This window comes from Strix uralensis, chromosome 20 (assembly GCF_047716275.1).
Source record: "Strix uralensis isolate ZFMK-TIS-50842 chromosome 20, bStrUra1, whole genome shotgun sequence".
NCBI lineage: Eukaryota > Metazoa > Chordata > Aves > Strigiformes > Strigidae > Strix > Strix uralensis.
Genome location: NC_133991.1, coordinates 5,215,719 through 5,236,245, shown reverse-complemented (window position 1 = coordinate 5,236,245; position 20,527 = coordinate 5,215,719). Strand labels below are relative to the sequence as shown.

Sequence of the window (20,527 nt, the reverse complement as noted above, 5' to 3'; positions counted from 1 at the left end):
GCAGCCCCAGCCCCCCTGTGTCGGGGAGCCAAAACTTGCTCTAGCCCAGTGTGGAGCAAGACGTTTCCTGCTCTGGCGCTTATCTCCACAGCCAGGCAGCCTCGAGGAAGCTGAACACCCTCACACCGTTGCTCGGTGGCTGCTGGCCAAGGGTGCACTTGTGTTTCACACAAACACGGTGGGGCCGGTCACTCCGGCTGCGGGCCTGGCACAGGGGGTTCAGTCAGCAGCATTCCGGGGCAGCAGCGTGCCCCTGCGAGCAGCACAGACCCAAGATAAATTATTTTGACCTGATTTCGCTCTTACATCATGCAAATCCTCATGGACACATCCTCGCCATGCACCTGGTAATCCCAGCCCTGTGGATCTTGATGCTCCCCCAGGGAAAGCCTTTGGGGGACGCGCTTTGGGGCGTTGTGGGTCCTGCAGTTTGGCAGAGGCAGCGTCATGACCCCGTGTCTGTCGCTTCCCCGCACCTGGTCCCTTCCTGGTCACCTCCTCGCGAGCGCTCCACAGGATGCCAGCAATGGCAGCGGGGTGCAGACCGAGCACAAACTGCCACCTCTCTGTCTCGGGTGGGCAGTGGAGTCCCCAGAGATACCCTCACCCAGGGCACATGCAAAGCCCCAAACACCCCCCCACCCCCACCACCCCCCCCCAAGTATTAAACCTCTCACTGATGCACCCAGCATGGCACCCGCTGCACATGGCTTTGCTCCTGCATGAGAGCTCTCAAGGGGGAAAAGATGATCCAGCCCATGTTGTGTCCCTCATCCCCCACTAATGAGCCCCACAACCCACTTTATAAAGGTCAGCAGTGTGACCCAAACCTCGGGCAGCTCATGGGACATGTACCTGTGGAAAAAAAGATGGACCATGCCTCCAACGGCTGGGGCAAATCCCTGGGGGTTTGGTCCTGTCTTGTAGCATTGGGTGACCCTGGCACGGGATGACTTCCCATGGAGGCCAGCAGACCCCGACATGTGCTGCTGAGGTCTTTCACGAGGACATCCTTGGGGACAAGGCACCAGAGCAGCTGTCCCTGCCTGCACACCCACTGTGAGGCATCATTGCATCGACTTACACATGTATTTTTGCAGACATGCTAAGAGGCAGGGTGGGAATGTCAGGAGGAGACGCGCTGAAGGCAAACCCTGTGCTCTGTGAGTGAGATCTGACATTCGAGGTCCCCAGGTGTCCCCGGGGCATGTGAGTGGTACCGGGATGCACCCCAAACTGCTGCTGCAAAGCCTTCAGCAACCAGCCATAAGCAACAAACAAGCGTGAGCCCCTCAGCAAACCTTGGCTGACCACTCACAAATAGAAATAGCAGGGAATTTGCTAAATGGATTGGGCCGGGAGTTGTTTATCTCCGTTAAAATACCCACGTACAGGGGACGCACACCTACAAGGGCCCCTCACCCCAGTGCCACCAGCATTTTGCAGCGTACAACCGCCCCGGTGGCATGAAGAAACGCCAAGAACATGCAAAACCTCGATAAGGTCAGTGGGTAGGAAATGCAGCCGAAATCCTTGAGTTTCGTAAGGGGGTTTGACAATAGCCCAGAGAGCTGCCAACTTTCCTTTCATGCACTGAGCGACAAGTGCGCTCGGAAACTTCAGGCTCTCTGCGAAGAGCTGAAAAGAAAAAAGTTTGCTGAAGGAGGGAGTTCTGGCATCGTTTTCTGAATTTCAGCTAGTTTTGCTGTGAGATGGTGAGAAATGTCCCCTCCAGCACAACTGAGCTGGGGGCTCTCCTTGCTCATCCCCAGCCCAGAAGGGAGCAAAGGAAATAAATATCATGAAATTCAAGACCAGAGGGAAAACACAATGTTTCTGGATAAATATTTAGGCTTTGCTATAAACTCCCTGCTGCAATGTCTCTCATTGCAGCCAGGCACTTTTGCATTTCAAAGTTGGGATTTTCAATGCAAATGCTGCTGAGCAGCCAAACCTGGGCCCTGCCGTGGTCCAGGGGACTGAGGGTGCAAGGGCACTCTCGGCTCTGCTGGCCACCAGCCATGGGTTTTGCTTGTGGCCAAATCCTCAGTCCTGCTGGAGGATGGGATGGAGGTGAAAATCCTCTGAGGAATTTGCTCAGGTGAAGCCTTTTCCTGTCCCTAATGGAGATGGGGGTCTCCAAGGGTTGGAGAGGTGATCACATCACATTGCTGGGGAAAAGGGAGCTTTAAGCCCAGAGTCTTTATCTAGCAGCAGAAATGGGTGAAAAAGAAGCATATTCGGGAGTTGAGCTCTGCAGTGGGTTTGTGCCCTAATAGGGGCTGCAGGTACCCAGCTCCAAAGCCCCAGTGAAACATTCTGTCCCCTGAGAGGATGCATGTGTCCCCAAATCCTCCCTGACCCTCCTTCGTGGAGGCTGGGGACCTGGCATGACCTTGATTTGGGGCAGAGCCAGGAAAGACCACAGGGTCATGCTGTCCTGTCACCCCCCGTGGGGACAGGGGTCCCATCCTGACCTTCCCAGGACAGCAAACAGCATCCCCAGCCCCGGCAATTAACATCCGCACGGGTCGTTGGGTTTGCAAAGTGTTTGGGATTTGCATTTCATTAAAATTAAGTGCTAGGAAAATAAAGGCATGCCAGTTCCTTATTGCAGCTGGGCCAGGGTGAGGAGGGCGAGGATCAACGGCGTGACTGGCACGAGGGAAAGAGCGGGGAGAGGGAGGACAAAACCCCCGAATTCAGTGTAAAAGGGGGCGAGGGCAGGGGCTGGAGCAGGGGCTGTGACCTGGGGAGGCTGAACGCCAGCCAAAGCAAGCACGCCCAGCGCTCGGGATGACTCGCAGAGCTTGTTGGGCTTTGTCCTCTCTGCTTCAGCGCAGAATTTGTATATGGAAAAAACATGCCAGGCACACGACAACAGACCCGCTCCATCTGGATAAATAGTTAACTGAGTAGTCAAAATCACTGGTGCTACGAAACAGCTGCTGGGACAGGAGACAGCAGTAGAGGAGAAGCATCACTGGAAAAACGGGATGGGAGGAAGGAAGTGCTCAAGCGAGGGGATGTGCCAGAGGGGAGGAGGGAACAGGCAGTGGCAGATGGCCCCACGTGAGCTGAGACCCCCCCCAGCACTGCCAGGGCACCCCGGTGCCCCCTCCATGGCCTCCCCTGGGCTTTGCTGAGCCTCTTCTCCGGACTATCCCAAAAAGGGGTGCTGCAGTGGGTGCCAACGGCCCTGTACCAAGCACTGGTGCCACAGGTCCAGGACTTGGGGGTGCCCCACAGCAATGTTGCAGGGACATGGCAGGAGCCCCTGTTCACACATTGTCCCCCCAGAAGCTCAGCATAACAGTGTTCCCCATGGGATTGGTACTGGGTGCAGATGCACCCATGACCCCGAGATGGGTCCCTATCTGGAGGCCTCAGACAGGGACAGCATCCCAAAAAGCTGCACAAAGAACCAGAGGCTTAGAAAACCTGCTCACCGGGAAAGCTGGAAGCAGGAACAGGAGATATGGGGTGTGAGGCGATGCTGGACCCACTGGAAGCAGAGTGAAAGCTCACCCATGGCAGCACTGCACATCCCACCCTAGGCAGGACATCACCAGGGACAGGGGCTCCCCGCAAAGGCCTTTTAAAGGAGGGAATGGCCCTTTTCCAGCCCTACGGGTTAGGCAGGGCTTAGTTCTATTCCAGACACCTGAATCAACTGCCTACACCTGCAAGCCCAGATCAGCTTCCTCCCACCTGATGCACAAAGGGCATGTTTTCACCAAAAGGGAAGTTTTCCACCAGAAAGCTCACGGGCAGTGAGCTGCCTGTCCCCAAACCCACACCCTGGACCCCACACAAAACCCACACCCCTGGACTAGACGGGAGCTGGGAGCTGCTGGTGCCCCCCAAGGCTTTTCTCGAGCACAACCCTGGGGACAGGGAGGTTCATGCTGCTGAGAAGGGGCTGGAGACTTGGCATCAGCTCCCCCCCAACCCAGACATCCCCCTCCAGACCCCCTGCAGCAACACTCCCGATGGGAATGACTCTGCGGGGTGAGAGGGACGGAGCCTGGCATGTATCGAAACACGCTTCGCTCACAGCAGGAAAGATGTTGGGATGGGAGGAGTTTGGGTGTGCAGGAGCCAGGGGAGATTTTGGGAAGGAAAGGCATGACAAGTGTTGCACCACTGGAGCCACTGCCCTGGGGACAGGTGTGGCATCACGAATTTGGGGATGCAGAGCACTCGTGTCCGCTTTGCTGCAACCCGCAGAAGGGTCACTGGGACCATCACTTCAGTGGGTCTCAAATCCACCTCCCAAAGGAAAACCCCAAGCTGAGACTGGATTTCACCATGGTGTGGTTATCACGTGGATGATTAAGAGCTGTTTCTGAGCCCGCAGCCTTCCCAGGACATCTCCCATCCCTCACCTCTCAACTGTTGCACCACGAGCAATGCGGCTCGTGTTCCCACCACGGGCAGGGACGCGACCACACAGCCCTTGCCTGGCCCCATTAGTTATGGTCGTGTTCCCAGCACTAATTACTCGAATCACTCCCACCCTCTCCAGCGCAGGGAAAGTAACTGCAGCGATTCACACACCTGGAAGGACGTTACATCCTCACCTAGGGAGAAAATGTGCCTGCACTTGCCCAGCAGTGGATGGTTTTGCAATAGGAAAAGATTTTCTTTTCAACTGCTGCTTGCAAGATCTATAGGTGTTACCTGCAGCGCTCAGTTATTGATGATTTCTAACTAATTTACTAAATTACAGCAATGACACTGACAGGAGCAGCAGATGCTCTGGGTGGGTTTGAGCAGCGGTAGGAAGCGTCGCAGATGGCTCCAGTCCTGAGAACCAGGCAGTGCAAGTGCCTGGTGGATGCCAAGGATTGATTAAAAAAATTATTAAAAGATCTATTAACCCTTCGAGAATTATTATTCTATGCTGTAGCTGGACAAACAGGGACGAGAGCTTGCTCTGAAATTTCCAAGTTGGAAAAGGCCCCAAAATGTCAGTGTTCCCAGGGAATATTAGGAAAAAAAAAAAGTCATTCTGTTTTGGCCAAAACATTGTATTTCTGCAAAATCACTTTGTTTTCTTTGTGATTTTTTCGAAGCGTGGTAACAGAGTGCAATATAAAACAAATTATTTCCAAACAAGAGTTACTTGAAAATGAAAAAATGTAAATATTTGTCCTGATGGAGTGAAAAGGGCTGCTCCAACATTGTCAAGATCTTCCCTCACCCCTGCCTCCCCACCCAGCGTGTTTTGCTTTAGTTTTTATGAGAAATCAACAGTTGGAGAAAGCTTTTGAATTTTCCGATGGAAAAGAGCTGGAGGGATGCTTTTTCTACAAGTTCCGCCAATTAGCGCCTGGCTCCCCAGCCCCGTGGCTGCTGTGAATTTTCCATTGCTGGAAATCTTAAATATCAAAACTGGATGTTTTGCTAAAAGACAAATCCGACTGCAGGGCAGGTCAGCAGCCGTTGCCACACCGCATGCCACGCTCCCCGCAGCCCTCTTCATTTACAGAAACATCCAACCGAGCGTGACCGATTTCTCCTGAAAAGCCTGTTTTCCACCCAACGACAGCTTGGTTTTGTCTGGCCGCAGGGTGATGAGCAGCGGGAGAGCCAGACCATTGCTGAAACACTCCAGCTGTTCCCCTTGCCCTTCCTGCTTACGCACCCCAACACTGCTCCATCCTTCCTGGAGCAGCTGCTCCAGATGTGCAGCACCACTGCAAACCCGCAGCAGCCCTCGCATGTGTCCCCACAGAGCTGGCATTGGGGACATGCCTCATGTTATAGCAGACCCTAAATAGCTTGAATTTCAGGCAAGATTTGACAGTTGTAACATGGCGACTGGGCTCAGCACGTGCACGGGGGGATGCCCAGCACCGGACTGGATAAGGTGCAAGACCTCTGCAGCGTCGCTAAACCCAGACTTGTTTTATGAAGAGCATTAAAGGTCTTTTTTTTTTTTTTTTTTGCAAATGGTAACGCACACACCACATACCAAATTCATTGTATTAATCAAAAACACTATTTCCAACACATTAAAGATTTAGCAGCGATGCCAAAGCTGCAGGACAATAAATAGCGATAACATTCTGGTGAAATAAGAAGGTTTTATTTAATTATTTTGTTGCCAGCTTGCACAAAAGTAGGGCCAAATCCTGGAAACCTGCTCCCTGTCTCCAGCCCATCCTTGTTGCCAGGACCATCACGCCTTCGTGCCCAGCTGGGGCTGTGTGTCCCCACTGGCTTCTCCCCTCTCCTTTCAGCATCGCTTTGGGTCCCAGTGGGAAGGGCTGGAGCTCCGGCGCTGCAGGATTAAACCTCGCAGCCCGTGGGTGGATTTCTCTGCCTGGCTCCGGAGGTTTCCCGGTGATCTCGGCGCGGCGGTGAGTCAGTCGGCAGCGGAGAGCGTGACTCAGCCGCGCCGAGGTTCGGTGCACAGAGCAGGGAAAGCAAATACCGGCAGCTTGGCTGTGCCGGAACGGTGGATCCCACGGCCCCCGTGCCAGGGACAAACCTCAGCTGCATCTGGAGGGGGAAGAAATGAAATGCAGGAAGAGAAAAGCAGGATCCATATGGTCAGATTGCCCCAGTAAAGATCAAGATAAGCCCTCTTTGCTCATGGAAATGCTTTTGATATCCATCGCAAATCGCCATCCTGAACCTGGTGCAGGACAAACACCCTGTGCAGGGGCAAGGTTTGCAAATGAAGGGAAATTCCCCCAAGATCATTTCCACCTCTGCGTGCTTTTCTCTGGGCACGCAGCAGCCACAACTCATGAAGCCAATATATAAGCTGGTTTTTTAACATCCCCAAAGGGTGACACGAACCCCTGGGAAGGGTCCTGGTGCCCAGGGGCCAGGGTGCTCTGGGGGAAAAAACCCTTGCTCCGCTCCACACAGCAGCCCAGGAGCCAGGGCAGCTCCTGCTGCCCAAGCAGGTGCACGAGGCCAATATCCCAGAAGCACTAATTTGGGGGGATTTTTATGCATGAAGGCAGGGGGAAGCATTCAGTGAGAAAACCTTGTGGTGTATCTGCAAAATTCCTGCTGATGGGCTATGGGGTCATCACTGTCCCCAGCCCTTCCCAAGGTGTCTTCTTCGCCCAGGGACCTCGCTGCAACCCGTGTCATCCCAGCCCCACTCCACCATGAGCACAATAATTTTAAGGGTAAAAGCCAGAAAACAAAGCTGTGCCAAGGGATTCTAGCTGAGCAGTCTGATTGAGGCCATTGCCTGCAAAAAAATGGTCCCCAGGGAGTGAGGAGTTTCCTTAATAGGGAAGGGCAATGAGGGTGCAGGACCAGGGCAGGGCTTTTCTCAGTATTTTTATTTAGGTGGCAGAGAAGTCTGACGGCAACAGAAAGGAGCTGGAAAAACAAACAGGTGTGTCCGGCGGCAAAGAGACCGTAGCTATAGCAATGGGACAGGCCCTGTTGACAAAAGGCTGCACAAAGAACCTTCTTTAGAGATTAAAAGTGGTTTATTAACTGGCAGGGCTCCCTGGGAAGGTGCCGGGGCTGCCGCAGTGGCTATGGGAGGCAGTAGCTGAAAAAGCAGGATGGGGGAACGTGCACCAGGCACAAACCTGCCACCTCCGGCATCCCCCAGGGCCTGAGCTGGGGTGGGGTTTCTCGGCGGCCTGTGGAAATGGGGTGGTTGTGCACGGGGCGGCTCCATCGCTCCCAGCACCACAGCAGGGCCCCAGCTCTGCAGCAGGCAGCCCAGGGGGATGGGTTATTGTGGGGAGCCCCCAGGTCTGCTCGCCAGGAGGTTGCTCTTCCAGCGTCACCGTTTGCAGTCACAGTCTGGGGCTAATGCTCGCTGGCTTGTAGAGGTGTCCAAAGTCTGGGTGGGGAGTGTGGGTGCAATGCCTGGTGGCTCAGCTGGATGCCACCCTCCTCTCTTGCTCCCATCCCAGGGACCTGCAATGGGAGAGGCAAAATGCTGCTGCCAGGTTGTGCGGCCGCTCAGAAAGCCCTGATGGCAGTGCTGAACGCAAAACTGTGATGAACAGCAGGTGGACTCGATACCGGAGCCATTACACTGCATCCGGGGGTGCAGCACCCCCAAACAGCCACAGTCCTCTGTCTTGCCTTCCTCCTCCTGTGGCCCCTACAGAAAGGGGGGCTCTGGCTCAGCAAAAACCTCCTGGGACATCTGACACAGCCAAAGGAGGCGCATCTGAGACAGGAGCTTGGCTGTGCCACCAGAAGGTAAGACCAGAGGGCTCAGCTGTGGCACGGCGAGGGCAGAGCAAGGCCTGGGGAGCCGGTGGCTTGCTGCTGGGCGATGGGTGGTGGGACACCACTGGGCCTTTGCCCAGAGATTCACACTCAGGTCAAGTTTTGCCACAGATGAGGGCTCCTGAAGACTGAACCGAACTGCTCACAAGCTGGGGCTGAGCTGCAATTGCCTGTTTTGACTTACCCGAGACTTACCGAAAGACTAGTTTGTAATTAAAGCCATGGATCAGCGCTGACAACTGTGTGACTCCACATACAGCCGCTCAGTGCCACCGGAACATGCCTGCAGCTCATGGCAGCCCGGGGTAAGAGCAGCCCAGGCAAGCAAATTTTCTATTTCAGGGCTAGTGTGGGAGCCTGAGGGATATTTGAGAGAACAAGCAAGTGGTGATGTCTTTCCCTTCAGGATCTGGCAGCCGGAGGGCTGCCCAGAGCACAGCAGCTCTCAACACCAGAAGATGCTACATGGGCAACCACAGGAACATCACGGGAATCAGTCCCTGAAATAGAAGAGGAAACTGCAGGCAGTTTTATGGGTGCAGCAGGGATCTGCCTTCTTCCCCAGGAGACTCCCAACAGCCTCAGGCAAAAGGCGGTGTAAAAACCAGAAGCCAGAAGTCAAGTTAGGATGGTCACCCACGGCTTACACCTGCGCAAGCAAAGTGATCACCACTCTCTGGTCTCTGTTAGCTCAAGCTGGGCTGAAGTCCTGCTAAACCAGGGGAGACTCTGCCGTTGTCTGAAATTCTCAAAAGAGGATTAAAGGAAAAAAGCCAAAGACCACCTTGGGTGGACAACTGCAGGAATTGGCAGCCTGTGGTGGCATCGTGGCTGTGTCCATCGGGGCAATAAAATGGCTGGTGGGTCACTCGTGCGCCAGGAGCCGTGTCCTGAGGGGGGGGAACGAACCTGATACAAGTCCAGGTAAGGCCAGGGCTGCCACGCAGGGCACAGCACCCCAGGGTGAGGCAAGGAGTAGCAGGCTGCTTTCTGGGGGAAATCAAGAGCAGGACTTTCCGCCAGGGAAAGCAAGCTCCTCCTGCTCAGGAGCCCAGAAATAAAACGCATATTGCAAAGGGCAGAGCTGTCCCAGCAGCAACACACATGGCCCTTACAACTTGGAGAAGCTGTAGAGCTGCTTTTAGCCACAGAAGCCGGCGCATCTCCAGCTGACCTACACTTGGACCCCCAGGAGCCCGGGCAGGCACCCGGCTTCCCCCGTGGTGGTCCGTGGGCAGCTGCCGGAGGCGAGCTGGGCTGGCAGCGGGCACCCAGCGCCGCGGGCAGCTGCTCCGGGGGCGGGCAGCCCTGCCCAGGCCGTATGCCATGGTTGTCGCCGTACCAAGAACAGGCACTTCCCGGTCCCCGCGATGGGACACGCCGTTCCCAGCTAGCGAGCCTCGGCGCTCGGCTGCCTCGCGAGGGCTCTGGGTGTGCTTGAAGCAACGAGCTGGGAAGTAAACGCCTCATTTTTTTTGCAGAAGAAACCCTCTAGCAGCAGGTACCGATGGCTCTTACACAGTGTGCAGCTGCCCTGCAACCTTGGCTGGCCCAGGGGGCACAAAGGTGCATTGAGCATTGGAAAGCAAGCAGGCAAAAACCTCCAAAGGACTGGAGGGATCTTTCTCGTGCCCTTCTAACACTGGTTTTGGCTGGGAGAAGACCTTGTGGAGCAGAGCAGCATCTCTAATTCCTATAGTGCACGGCAAGCACAAGCACGGGGGACCTCCTCATCATCAGTCCACGCTCCTCATCCATGGATCTCCCCCTTGCCTCTGTGCAGACTTAATTAAAGCAAGGCTATAACCTCTGAACAGTAGGCTCTGCTGATTTAAAATGTTATTAGCACAAAATTCAGAAGGGATTTGCTTTACTCTCCAAGAGTCTTTGAGTTTCTGGAAAACAAAGCGACTATTTTCAGCTCCCTGGGTCTGGCCTCCGCAGGAGGTTTGCTTCCCTTGACCGAATGAAAATGCAGAAGCTGCAGCAGTGAGCCGGCCGGCTGGGGAGGGCGGCAAGCAAAGAGCACACCCTCTGAGATGCTGTCAGCTTTTGCAGAAAAATAAGGTGCCAAAAGATCAAACACATCACAGTGTATTTTGAGACTGGTGAATGAGTGGAGGAAAACACAATTTTTCAGAGGCAATGCAAGAAGGGCGATTATTGAAGGCAAAGCGATATTGTTTAAAATCCAGCAGTGTACCCAAAATTGACCCCATGGAGGATGAACTGCTCTTTTCTCTTTAAATATTAACACTCACAGTATGAAGGAACAAAATCATTTAAAAAAATAGAAAAATTCAATTGATGGAGAGAAAAGAGCCCAACCTGCTACTCTGAGGAACATAAAACCCAAGGTGTGAGTGTGGGGGGATTTCTGTGAAACCATTGACATTTTTGATTAATGAGTTTTCTGTGGGTGGTTTATGTAAAGGAGAAGGGTAAGAAATGCAGACATGACTTATTCTCAAGCAAGCCGGTGAGACTAAAGGTCTCCTGATTCAACACTTCTCCTGACTCGAGAATTCATCTTTTTATTTTCTGCCTGTGTGGAATTTGCTGGATGCAAGAGAAAGCCTTACAATTTGTCAACTTCCTAACAAGAGAGGGCAGATTTAGATGAGATACAAGGAAGAAATTCTTCCCTGTGAGGGTGGTGAGGCCCTGGCACAGGTTGCCCAGAGAAGCTGTGGCTGCCCCCTCCCTGGAAGGGTTCAAGGCCAGGTTGGACGGGGCTTTGGGCAGCCTGGGCTAGTGGAAGGTGTCCCTGCCTGTGGCGGGGGGGTGGGAACTGGATGGTCTTTAAGATCCCTTCCAACCCAAACCAGTCTGTGATTCTGTGAACAGTGGAGTCTGTTTAGGCTCCAAGGCAACAAAACCAATTTAAAGCCTACCTTTAAACACTTATCTAGATGTGCTTAAGATTACACCTTTATTCCATATTTAATTTAGTCTAAGATAAGCACAGTGATGAACTGAAGCCCTAATAAATGTCTAGCTATATACGCATATTGAAATCCCTCTATTATAGCTGTCACACCATAGGAGATGACTTATTGGAGAGAGAAAAATCTATATAGGATGCTTTTACTGATTAGAAGGTAGGAAATCATGAGGGGAAGTATTTCCTGTGATTCCTCAGGCATTAACATGGGATCTGTCACCCAGAAATTCAGATCAAGCTTCAACAGCTCGCAGTTGATGGCAGTAACTGCACTACAGCCCACACCTGCAAAGCCCTCCCAGAGCAACCCTCAGCAGCTGTCCGACAGCACAGAAATAACTCTGTCACGTAGTCTGAGGAAACTTACTGGGCCTGGCTAAAAACATATGGAGCATATATTTAAATAAAATAATTACCAAAACACCCAGCGCATCACTTCGCCTCTTTGCACTTCGTTTTGCGCTTGTCCACATTCCTGACGCAGCAGCAATGCCACTAGATGAGCAGAGCAGCAGCTCCTTTGGAGTCTAATAAGGTGTTTTGCTGGTTCCTAAAAATTTTATGTGGTTGAGGAGGTTAAAACCTTTGAGTGCCTGGAAGGTGAAAGCTGAGCTCCCAGCCCACCTCCACAGAGGTGTGTTAAAGATGAGGGGAATGACTCATTACAAAGAGCTAAACAGGATTTTGCGTGTCAGATAGGAGGCACGAAGTAGTGAGAAGGTGGGATGTTTAGCACTGACCCTACCAACACTCCTGGAAGAGAGCAACCACCATCTGAGAGCAGCAAAGGGCCGTCCTCAGATACCACCAGAAAGCCCAAGTGCCAGTTCTCTCCCTATCCCCAGGGAAACGCCGCCCGTCTCGCCTCTGCCAAGGGAAGGAGCCACAAAACGTGGCTTTGGGGGGAGCTTGCAGCAAGGCACAGAGATGCACTAAAGCAGGTCACAAGAGACAACTGAAAATGTATTACTATAGTCACCGCCTAGAGCCATCAGAAGAGAGAACACAATGAAGCTCACCCTGATTAAGTCTTTTGCAAGTAGGGGTGGGGAACAGTCCCCAGAATGCTTGTGAAGAGAGGAGAGGGCAGTCACTGCCGGATGGGTCCACACCCTGCGTGTGAAATGGAGCATCTCATCTACCACTCATGCAGGTACCAAAATGGCTTGGCGTAAGCACGTTTGATGATACAGGTGCTAGGAGATGCTAACAAAGTGTTTTGGAAATAAGCCTGGGAGAGAAGGTACTGTTGACAACCCTTTGAGGTGCTTTAATTTTACATTTCTTTAGTTTTCATAAAATTGACTTTTTCCATGCAATGCAAGCTTAAATATTTGTTATTTGCACTGCAAATGTTAAAAAAAAAATGCAGAAAGATTTATGGAAAGTCAGACAGTAAAGTGGAAAATGGAAGCAAGAAACCAGCCTAAAAAAAAAAATTAAAAAATAATTACAGCTGTCAGAAAAGCATTAGTGGGGGAAATACCCCAGCAAACTGCCTAACACTTAGGTGGAAAGTCCCCGTCTCCAAGACAGCCCAGTTACCCTTTCTCACCTTCTTTTCCCTTGTTACCTAAATCCAAACATTCTCAGCCCTTGAATTTAAAAAGAACGAATCTCTACACGTAAGGAGCACTACAAAATTGTCTGAGATTTCCATCTATTTATCAGGAATGCTTGTTGATGTTTCCAGTTGGAGGAAATAAGGTTTTGTGGTATTTTTAAAGTTCTTATTCCTCCTTAGAGTGCATAGCCATTTATGAGCCCCACCACAACGTTGCAGTCTGGGTTTGAGCTGGGTACCAGCTTTTTATTATTTGTGCTTAGGTAAAAATCAGGAGAGATTACTGCAGAATAGACCCGATTAGACCTGACCATCATGGAAACAATGAGCTTTAATCTTACTTCCTTCACCTCTTACTTAATTCCTTCCCTATTCACAGTGGATTTCTCTCTTATTCAATTGAAGTGGAATTGACAACTTCACTTTAAATTCAGAGGTGGGCCAGATTTCTGTTTCCCCCTACAAAGCCCAGCACAGTTCCTGTTTTTCCAGGCCATTTTACCAATGCACATTCTTTGTTCCAGTTATTATCCAGCCTGACCTCCTACAAACTAACCGGTCAAGTGTTGAAAAGCATTCTCTTTACATATATTAATCTGTTTTCCAACATTCTGTGCTTTTACCTAAAGACCAGGTCATGTTTTTTATAGGCTCCCATGGTTGCAGTTGTTAGTCCCCTGAAAACAAGTTACGACGCTTCTGCTGGTGGCTTCCCCGGCAGACACACACCACCACTCACTTCTGGTTGCAAGAAACAACATTCATCATTAGAAAGGGAAAGTACCAAATCAGATTACTGGGCCCTGCTCTGCTCCACTATCCCAGATTTATAGCAGGGTACCTTCATGGATTTGCAGACCGTCACTCCAGATTTAAAATGACATAAAAGAGCAGGTCTTGCCCTCATGTTTGCACAGATACAAGACCCACTGGAAATGTTACCTCTGAGTCAGGCTGTGAAAACTCAGGGCATTTGGGCCAGTTCTGTTTTAAACATAGTGTAGCTTTCTCCTAAAAGTAGGTTAAAAAAAGTCACCCGCTGCAGCCTAATCTTGGAAGAAAAACAGTCTTTATTAACTTGATCTGAAAAACAGTGGTTCCCAGACATTATGCCTGGAACCACACTAAATTCAGTAGTTTAAACTGAATTTGTTCAGTTTATCACCTTGTTTACACCAGCTGAAACCTCAAACCTGGTTGTCTCAGGGAATGATCCCCACTCTCCCACAACTTCACAATCATACTATTTATTTGTATTTAATAAAATTAACTAATTAGACCATTCTCTGAGCACATGGAACCAGTGGTAAGAACTTACAGCTTTAGGTAAATACAGAAAGATGTCGACTTCCTTACTTATGGTTCCCTGAACAACCCCTTCCTCAAGCCAAACCCAAGGTAAATAAGCTTTTACACTAAGCTCATTGGACTAGGTAGGTACAAACACCTTTGCTGATAAAACACCACTAATTAGAATCAAGAGATACAAATCTCAGCTTTACATGGGCCCCAGATGTGTGTTTCAGGTCTAAAAGTAAATAAATACAGTAAAACCAATGGAAAACTTCATTTTTTAGGATAAGGCCACTGGAATGTAAACAGCAAGGCTGGAATTTAAGAGACAACTCCAGAAGTATGTACCCTGCCCAGTTTGATACAATATCAGATATATACTAACTGCATGAGGAAAAGCAGGTTTGCTTACAGGCTGAGAGAGTTGGGGGGGTTCAGCTGGAGAAGAGAAGGCTCCAGGGAGACCTTAGAGTGGCCTCCCAGGACTTAAAGGGGCTACAGGAAAGGGGGGAGGGACTCTTGATGAGGGGGTGCAGGGATAGGACAAGGGGTAACAGTTTTAAACTGACAGGGGGTAGATTTAGATGAGATATAAGGAAGAAATTCTTCCCTGTGAGGGTGGTGAGGCCCTGGCACAGGTTGCCCAGAGAAGCTGTGGCTGCCCCCTCCCTGGAAGGGTTCAAGGCCAGGTTGGACGGGGCTTTGAGCAACCTGGGCTAGTGGAAGGTGTCCCTGTCCGTGGCAGGGGGGTGGGACTGGATGGTCTTTAAGATCCCTTCCAACCCAAACCAGTCTGTGATTGAAAATCAAGATTCATAAGAAAAATCCTGGATCTCACTGCAACTTCAAGCATTTAACATTCAGTGAGGAGAGGAGAAAAGCAAACAAAAAACAGACACTGTGTTATACTTTTTTGTTTTTATAGAATTTTTACAATATATTTCTCTTCATTTGCATATTTTACCCATATCTGTAGCTTTCTTTTTACATGTTGAACTGAACTGGAATAAATCTAAAGGTCTGATATATTTTAAACAACTGATAAAAATTGCAAAGTAGTAAACCCGTAAGAAAAGAAATTATAAAACTCTCTTTTTTAAGTGTTTAATGAAAGCAAGTCAAATGTATTATTAGGAACAATATGGTTTGTTTTAAACACATCATAGGTGATTCAGGCAGGACAACTTTTTTTGTGTGTGGTTTTTTTTTTTTTTTTTATATTAGGCACATTTTTTTTCAGCATACCTGTTTTCCAGACAGTTTTATACTATTCAATAGTATCATCCGCATCCACTTGGAACTGCTGCAGGATTTTCAAAATGTGATTGATCATGAATATTCATTTCTGGTATTCTCTTCCCCTTTCCTTAAAACTATCAGAAGAAAAAGAAAAAATCAGTGTTTCTTGTCTCTTAAAAAATCCATAATGAATGATTGAGTTGTAAGGCAGCAACAGATTCAGTGTCAACTCAGGTCACAGTCCTTCAGTTCCATCTAGTGGGTAGAAATTATATTTAGTGGACACTGTTCCTAGACAGTCCCTCAGGGCAAGATGACTGACTCACGAGGCCAGTTACTGCTGGTAGAGTAAGTTAAGTGGTACACCTAGTAAGGAACACTGGCCACTCCTGTGTCATCCTTGCAGCCTCATGTCTTCATATAGAAAGCAAAAAGACGGTCCAACGGAAAAAAATGCAAATATGATAGAGCCATGACAGGTTCTATGAATGGTTTATTTACAGTCTTCATCCCTGATATGAAAAAAGAAAAAAGCCTTCTTTGACTAAAATGGCAGATCTCAGCAGCATGCTACATGCCTTAGCAAATCAGCCCATTGCATATCCTTGACTGCTTAGCCATGGATTCACACTGAGGCAGTGAATAGAAAGTCTTACTGCTCAAGAAGAGCAATTTCAAAATGCTCACCTGTCCCATCGATACGACTCCCTAAAGTAGACTTAAGAGTGTCTCATTTTGGTGGAGCAACTCCCTGTTCTCAGCATCTGTTCATGCTATTAGAAAGTGTGAAACAGTTGGTTCCTCAGGGATCTCTCAGACACCCCTGCAGTGAGATTGCAAACTCAAATACATTACTCCGACGTGGGAACAAAACGATCCATGCGTTAAAGATATGCCACAACTTTGATAATTCCCTTCCCATCGTGATCTCGTTCAGGAAGGAAGGCAGGCTTTAACCTTCGGCTACAGTATACTCGAGGAGGGGTTTCAGAGCACCATCTCTCCATCTCCTTTCAGTCTTTGATAAATAGTACATTTCTCCCAAATTCTGGCATTCTCATTTGCTAAGAGGGCCGCTCCATTCCTGAAGGCATTGGCTTCAGCATAGTGCTTCTTGGTCTTCAGTTTTAAGTCTTTCAGGCAGAACAAACATTCTGATTCAGCCTCATCCCCTGAAGAGGCATTCACTTTGCACTCACCTGGCTGAACAGAAGTCAAAACATCTTTAACTACTGCACTAGAGGCCATTCAAAAAAGGGGATGTATTATGTTTCCCTCTCAGAGGGAGACTGGACCACCTTTAAAATTCCAGCCCCAGCTGATAAGACCATCAATTCGAGGCCATCCCCCAAAGCAGTGCTCCTCTGCACGGTTGCTGTTTAGGCACCACTCATCTTTTGGACAAGTGAGGTCAATAAGCATATTCCCTTCTGAAAGAGCCACTGCCTTTACACAACTTGCATTCAGCTACTACTGAAGCTTTTGGTTACCTTTTTTTCATATCCTAATGTTGAGGTAAGGAAGGGAAGAAGAAAATAATTAGCGTAAAGAGTTTTCTGAATTCATACTTGACAAGGCCAGCTCTACATACTGTATAATGGTATACAAAATACACACCCCAAATCCTCCTATGTTCTTTTTAACTCTTTGGAAAGGGAATAACCAGCATAGTTGAGCAGGAAGAAAGCCAATTTATTTCAGCATAGAAGGTCTGCAATTCATTCCATGTTCACTAAGACTAATGCAGTTATTGCTCTGTAAGATAAGACTGGATTGATCATTAACCCCCACCCTGAGTGCTGGGAGTCTGGGTTCCCAACGTTGCCGAGAAGGACCTCCTAAGCCACTAGTATCGAAATAATTAAAAGAAAAAAGCCTCATGAATAATTTCTTGTAAAGACGTGATCTTCAAGAAACATGTAAGTTCCTCAGTTCTTCATATCACCGCTGCCTTGTGAATGGAGGCCAGCCTTTGCTCTCTGCTCTAGAATAATGTACTATTTAGAATAACGCACTGGAGATAAATTAAGGTAAGAATAGATGATCCAGCTGATCGAATCAAAGAACAAGAGAAACATTAACCTCTTGCACAAGGATGCTCTGAAACTGGAATCCTTTAACTGCTATGGGAACCACCCAGAATTTGTTTTACAACCTGGAGTTTAGTAAGAATTAAAGTTCTTTTCCTTGGGTAGTAGCCTTCAAAGCAAAAGCAAACACGACAGGATTCAGGCGTGGACCATCAGCCCACCAGATTCTGGTCTGCCTGTTTCACTTCAATGATATATAATAGATGCTGCTGACGGCATCACTCCGAGTTCAGCAGTCTTTTCAAAGCTGTCATATTCCATTGATCAAGTTTCCTTGGGAGCAGATGATACCAACGCGGGGGCCTTCCATTCTCATACTTCAGTTACCTTCTTGCGTTTACTTCCTCTGAATAAAAAAAATATTGTTCTGTTTACTCTAACATGCTACAATATGTGCATACATAACTGTAGGCGACGCGTGAGTTACTTCAAGATGTGCTTTTTCATTGAAGTGCGCTTTTACTTTTACAAATTCTACATCAAGGTGGAAGGAAGGAAGGCTGCAGAGTGCTCATACACTGAAGCTGAAGGAACTTTTCCTGAACGGAGTTAAGATGTTTGTTCCAAGGTTCCTATGGACAAACTACTCTATCCCATGCACTCCGGCCTGAGCCAGTATTAAACATTCCAGAAACTTGTTGATTTGTTCGGATAGTTAATGGCAAGGCTGATAGCAGCAATGTTTTTCAGGGCCTAGAAGAGAGAAGGAAAAACAAAGTCACGTCAAAGATTCTCTGAGACAAAACTGTAAAGAAATCCTTCTGTGAAATAGATAAATAACCATCCTGTTTCTACCTGGTCATCTCCTGGTAGTGCAGTAATTGTCACACCTCCAGGCAGTTTCAGCAAGGCAACTGCAATTCCAGTTGCTGAAAGACCAGGCCCCTTCCCCATTTCCACGTTTTGGCAGTCGAGAGGTTAATTTGGTAAAACAGATAAGCCTGATTACACCCAACAGCCTGTTTGTGGCACATCATCTGACTATTAAAGGAGAACAGCATTTGTGTGTAGTTCATTCACAACTTTCAGAGGCCTGTCATGGCATTGTAAAGCCCAAGTACATTCATGTCTATTTTATAAAACTCCAGTGGGCAATCAGAAATCATTCATTATCTCTGTCTACCAGAAAAACATCACAAAACCACACGTCTCTGGGGTTGTGCAATCTTATTACCTGTGCTGTGCAGCGATGAAGATGATCTTCAGTATTTAAGGCAAGCAAATACTCCTGTAGAGATCCAAGCTCCTGCAGCCAGAAAGCATTCAATAAATACCAGCGTTTCTACCAAAGATATCATCCTCCTAATTAACATTAAAATGCTGATCATTACAGCAGTCCCCAAGAACCAAAGGTATCAGAATGACACACAAGACTCTCCTGGACTAGAACACAGTTTGTGACCACAGAAATCAGTTCATTACAGACTGTTCATATGTAATGTTCAAAATCAACCCAAGGAAAACCCCATTCAAATACCTTTATATTAATTATTAAATCAGCATTCCTCTCAGAATTAAGAGTGGCTTTAGGGCCTGCTGCCTTAATCACACAAGGAAGAGTCATGATTATTACTTAAGATCCCACAATGGATAAGGCAACAGCATGCCCCTGTATTAGAATTTGCTACCAGACTCCACAAGAGGAAGTTGTTAATGTTCCTGAAGCATTTAATGTTTCTAAAGCTCTGATGAACTTTGCCAAGATAAAGGAAAACTGCATTTAGTTTAAAACTGAACTACATCTCATTCCCAGCACTGGGGAGAGGAGGGATACAAATACAGGAACTGCTTACAGTAACTCTGTTTTCTGTAACAAAGAAGAGTTCTGCAAGTGCACGATGAAGAGGAAGGAGAATACCAGGCTTGGCCATGTCATGACACAAGTTGTTTTCCATATGGGTGAAGAGCTGCCAAAGTGGCTTCAACAAGGTGAGGTCACAGTCCCTGAAAAAAAAGCAATTTAAATGAAATAGTGAGTAACCATGATCTTATGCCTGTTTCTGGGAGGAGAACACCGCCCCCCCCCCCCCCCCCCCCCCCCCAAACAAATTTAAGAGAACAAAACCATACAGTTTTGACAGTTAAATGTATAAATGAAAGAAGAAACACAAGAAGTATTTTAAAATCTAGATTCAGTCAGGTGTTTCAGCACAATGAATTTCATTCTGAATCAGCAGAGGAAACCCTATATCCACAAATATGTCTAAATGAGTTGTCTAAAACTGAGTGGTCTCCTGAAATAAGGACTGTAAAATAACTATATACATCACTTTGCTAGATGCTCCAGCTCCACTGCTTGAAATTCTACAATACCGAACTACAGCACTGAGCAGGTGATGCCCTTGTATAGGGCAAACAGACAAAAATGGGTATAGAGCTTTACAAACAATTCCAACCCTGCCTCCTTCCTACTCCAGAGTTAAAGCTCGCTAACCCAAATGTCACTTGTCATACAGATACTGTTCAGTAGGGAGGGAAAAGGGGGCAACTCAATTTCAGAATCTATCATCCAATTAACACACGAAAAATATTAAATATTATAAGCACAGCAGAGAGTTGATCTTTTAGCAATTAAATTTGTTGTCCACATGACAAAGCAGACTTTTTCTCATGAAAAAAACTAAGGGAACTTGAAAAAAATAACAAAACTGTGATTACAAGTAATACCAAAATCAGTTTTTCAGACTTGGATGTAGATTGGTGTATCTAAAATTTACAAAGACAAGCAATGGTTTTATGTAATTGTCCATTTTTACTACTATATGTGAATATACTTTTTGACTTCTCTTTAGCAAAGTAAGCTAGTAGGATGCTGTTATTTTCATGATTTTGCTTGTTCTGAACTGAAAGGACATAACCAAGGTAAGTGTCAGCGTTCCAGCATCGTTGTGTTTCCAGCATTTCTATTCAGTTAATGTGACAACACACATTTGCAAAACACTATAAAAGCTCAACAGTCTTCTGAATGTGTATTTTAGTAAGAAATACCCACGCCATACATTTTTCTGCATTAGCACACCTATCCCTTCTAAAACTCAGTTACAGGCTTAGTGGTACAACTAAAAATAATAATTTAAAAGTTATTTACTTTATAGAGAATCAGATCATAATTTCACCAGTTTATTATTCCATCCTCACCTTAATTCTGAAGGACGACTAATACAAAGA

The 20,527-nt window shown here is 48.0% G+C and overlaps 1 protein-coding gene across 2 annotated transcripts in view; it reads right to left on the bottom strand.

Moving 5' to 3' along the window:
• Positions 1-14,933: 14,933 nt before the first annotated feature.
• Positions 14,934-20,527, bottom strand: part of ZZEF1 (zinc finger ZZ-type and EF-hand domain containing 1) — a 62,242-nt gene continuing 56,648 nt past the window's right edge. For both annotated transcript variants that reach the window (XM_074890710.1, XM_074890711.1), the window contains exons 53-55: positions 19,153-19,303; positions 18,534-18,605; positions 14,934-18,052 (exon numbers count right to left, since the gene is read on the bottom strand). In XM_074890710.1, coding sequence (XP_074746811.1) covers positions 17,978-18,052; positions 18,534-18,605; positions 19,153-19,303 — 298 coding nt within the window. In that variant the 3' untranslated portion in view covers positions 14,934-17,977. The remainder of the gene's footprint in view (positions 18,053-18,533; positions 18,606-19,152; positions 19,304-20,527) is intronic.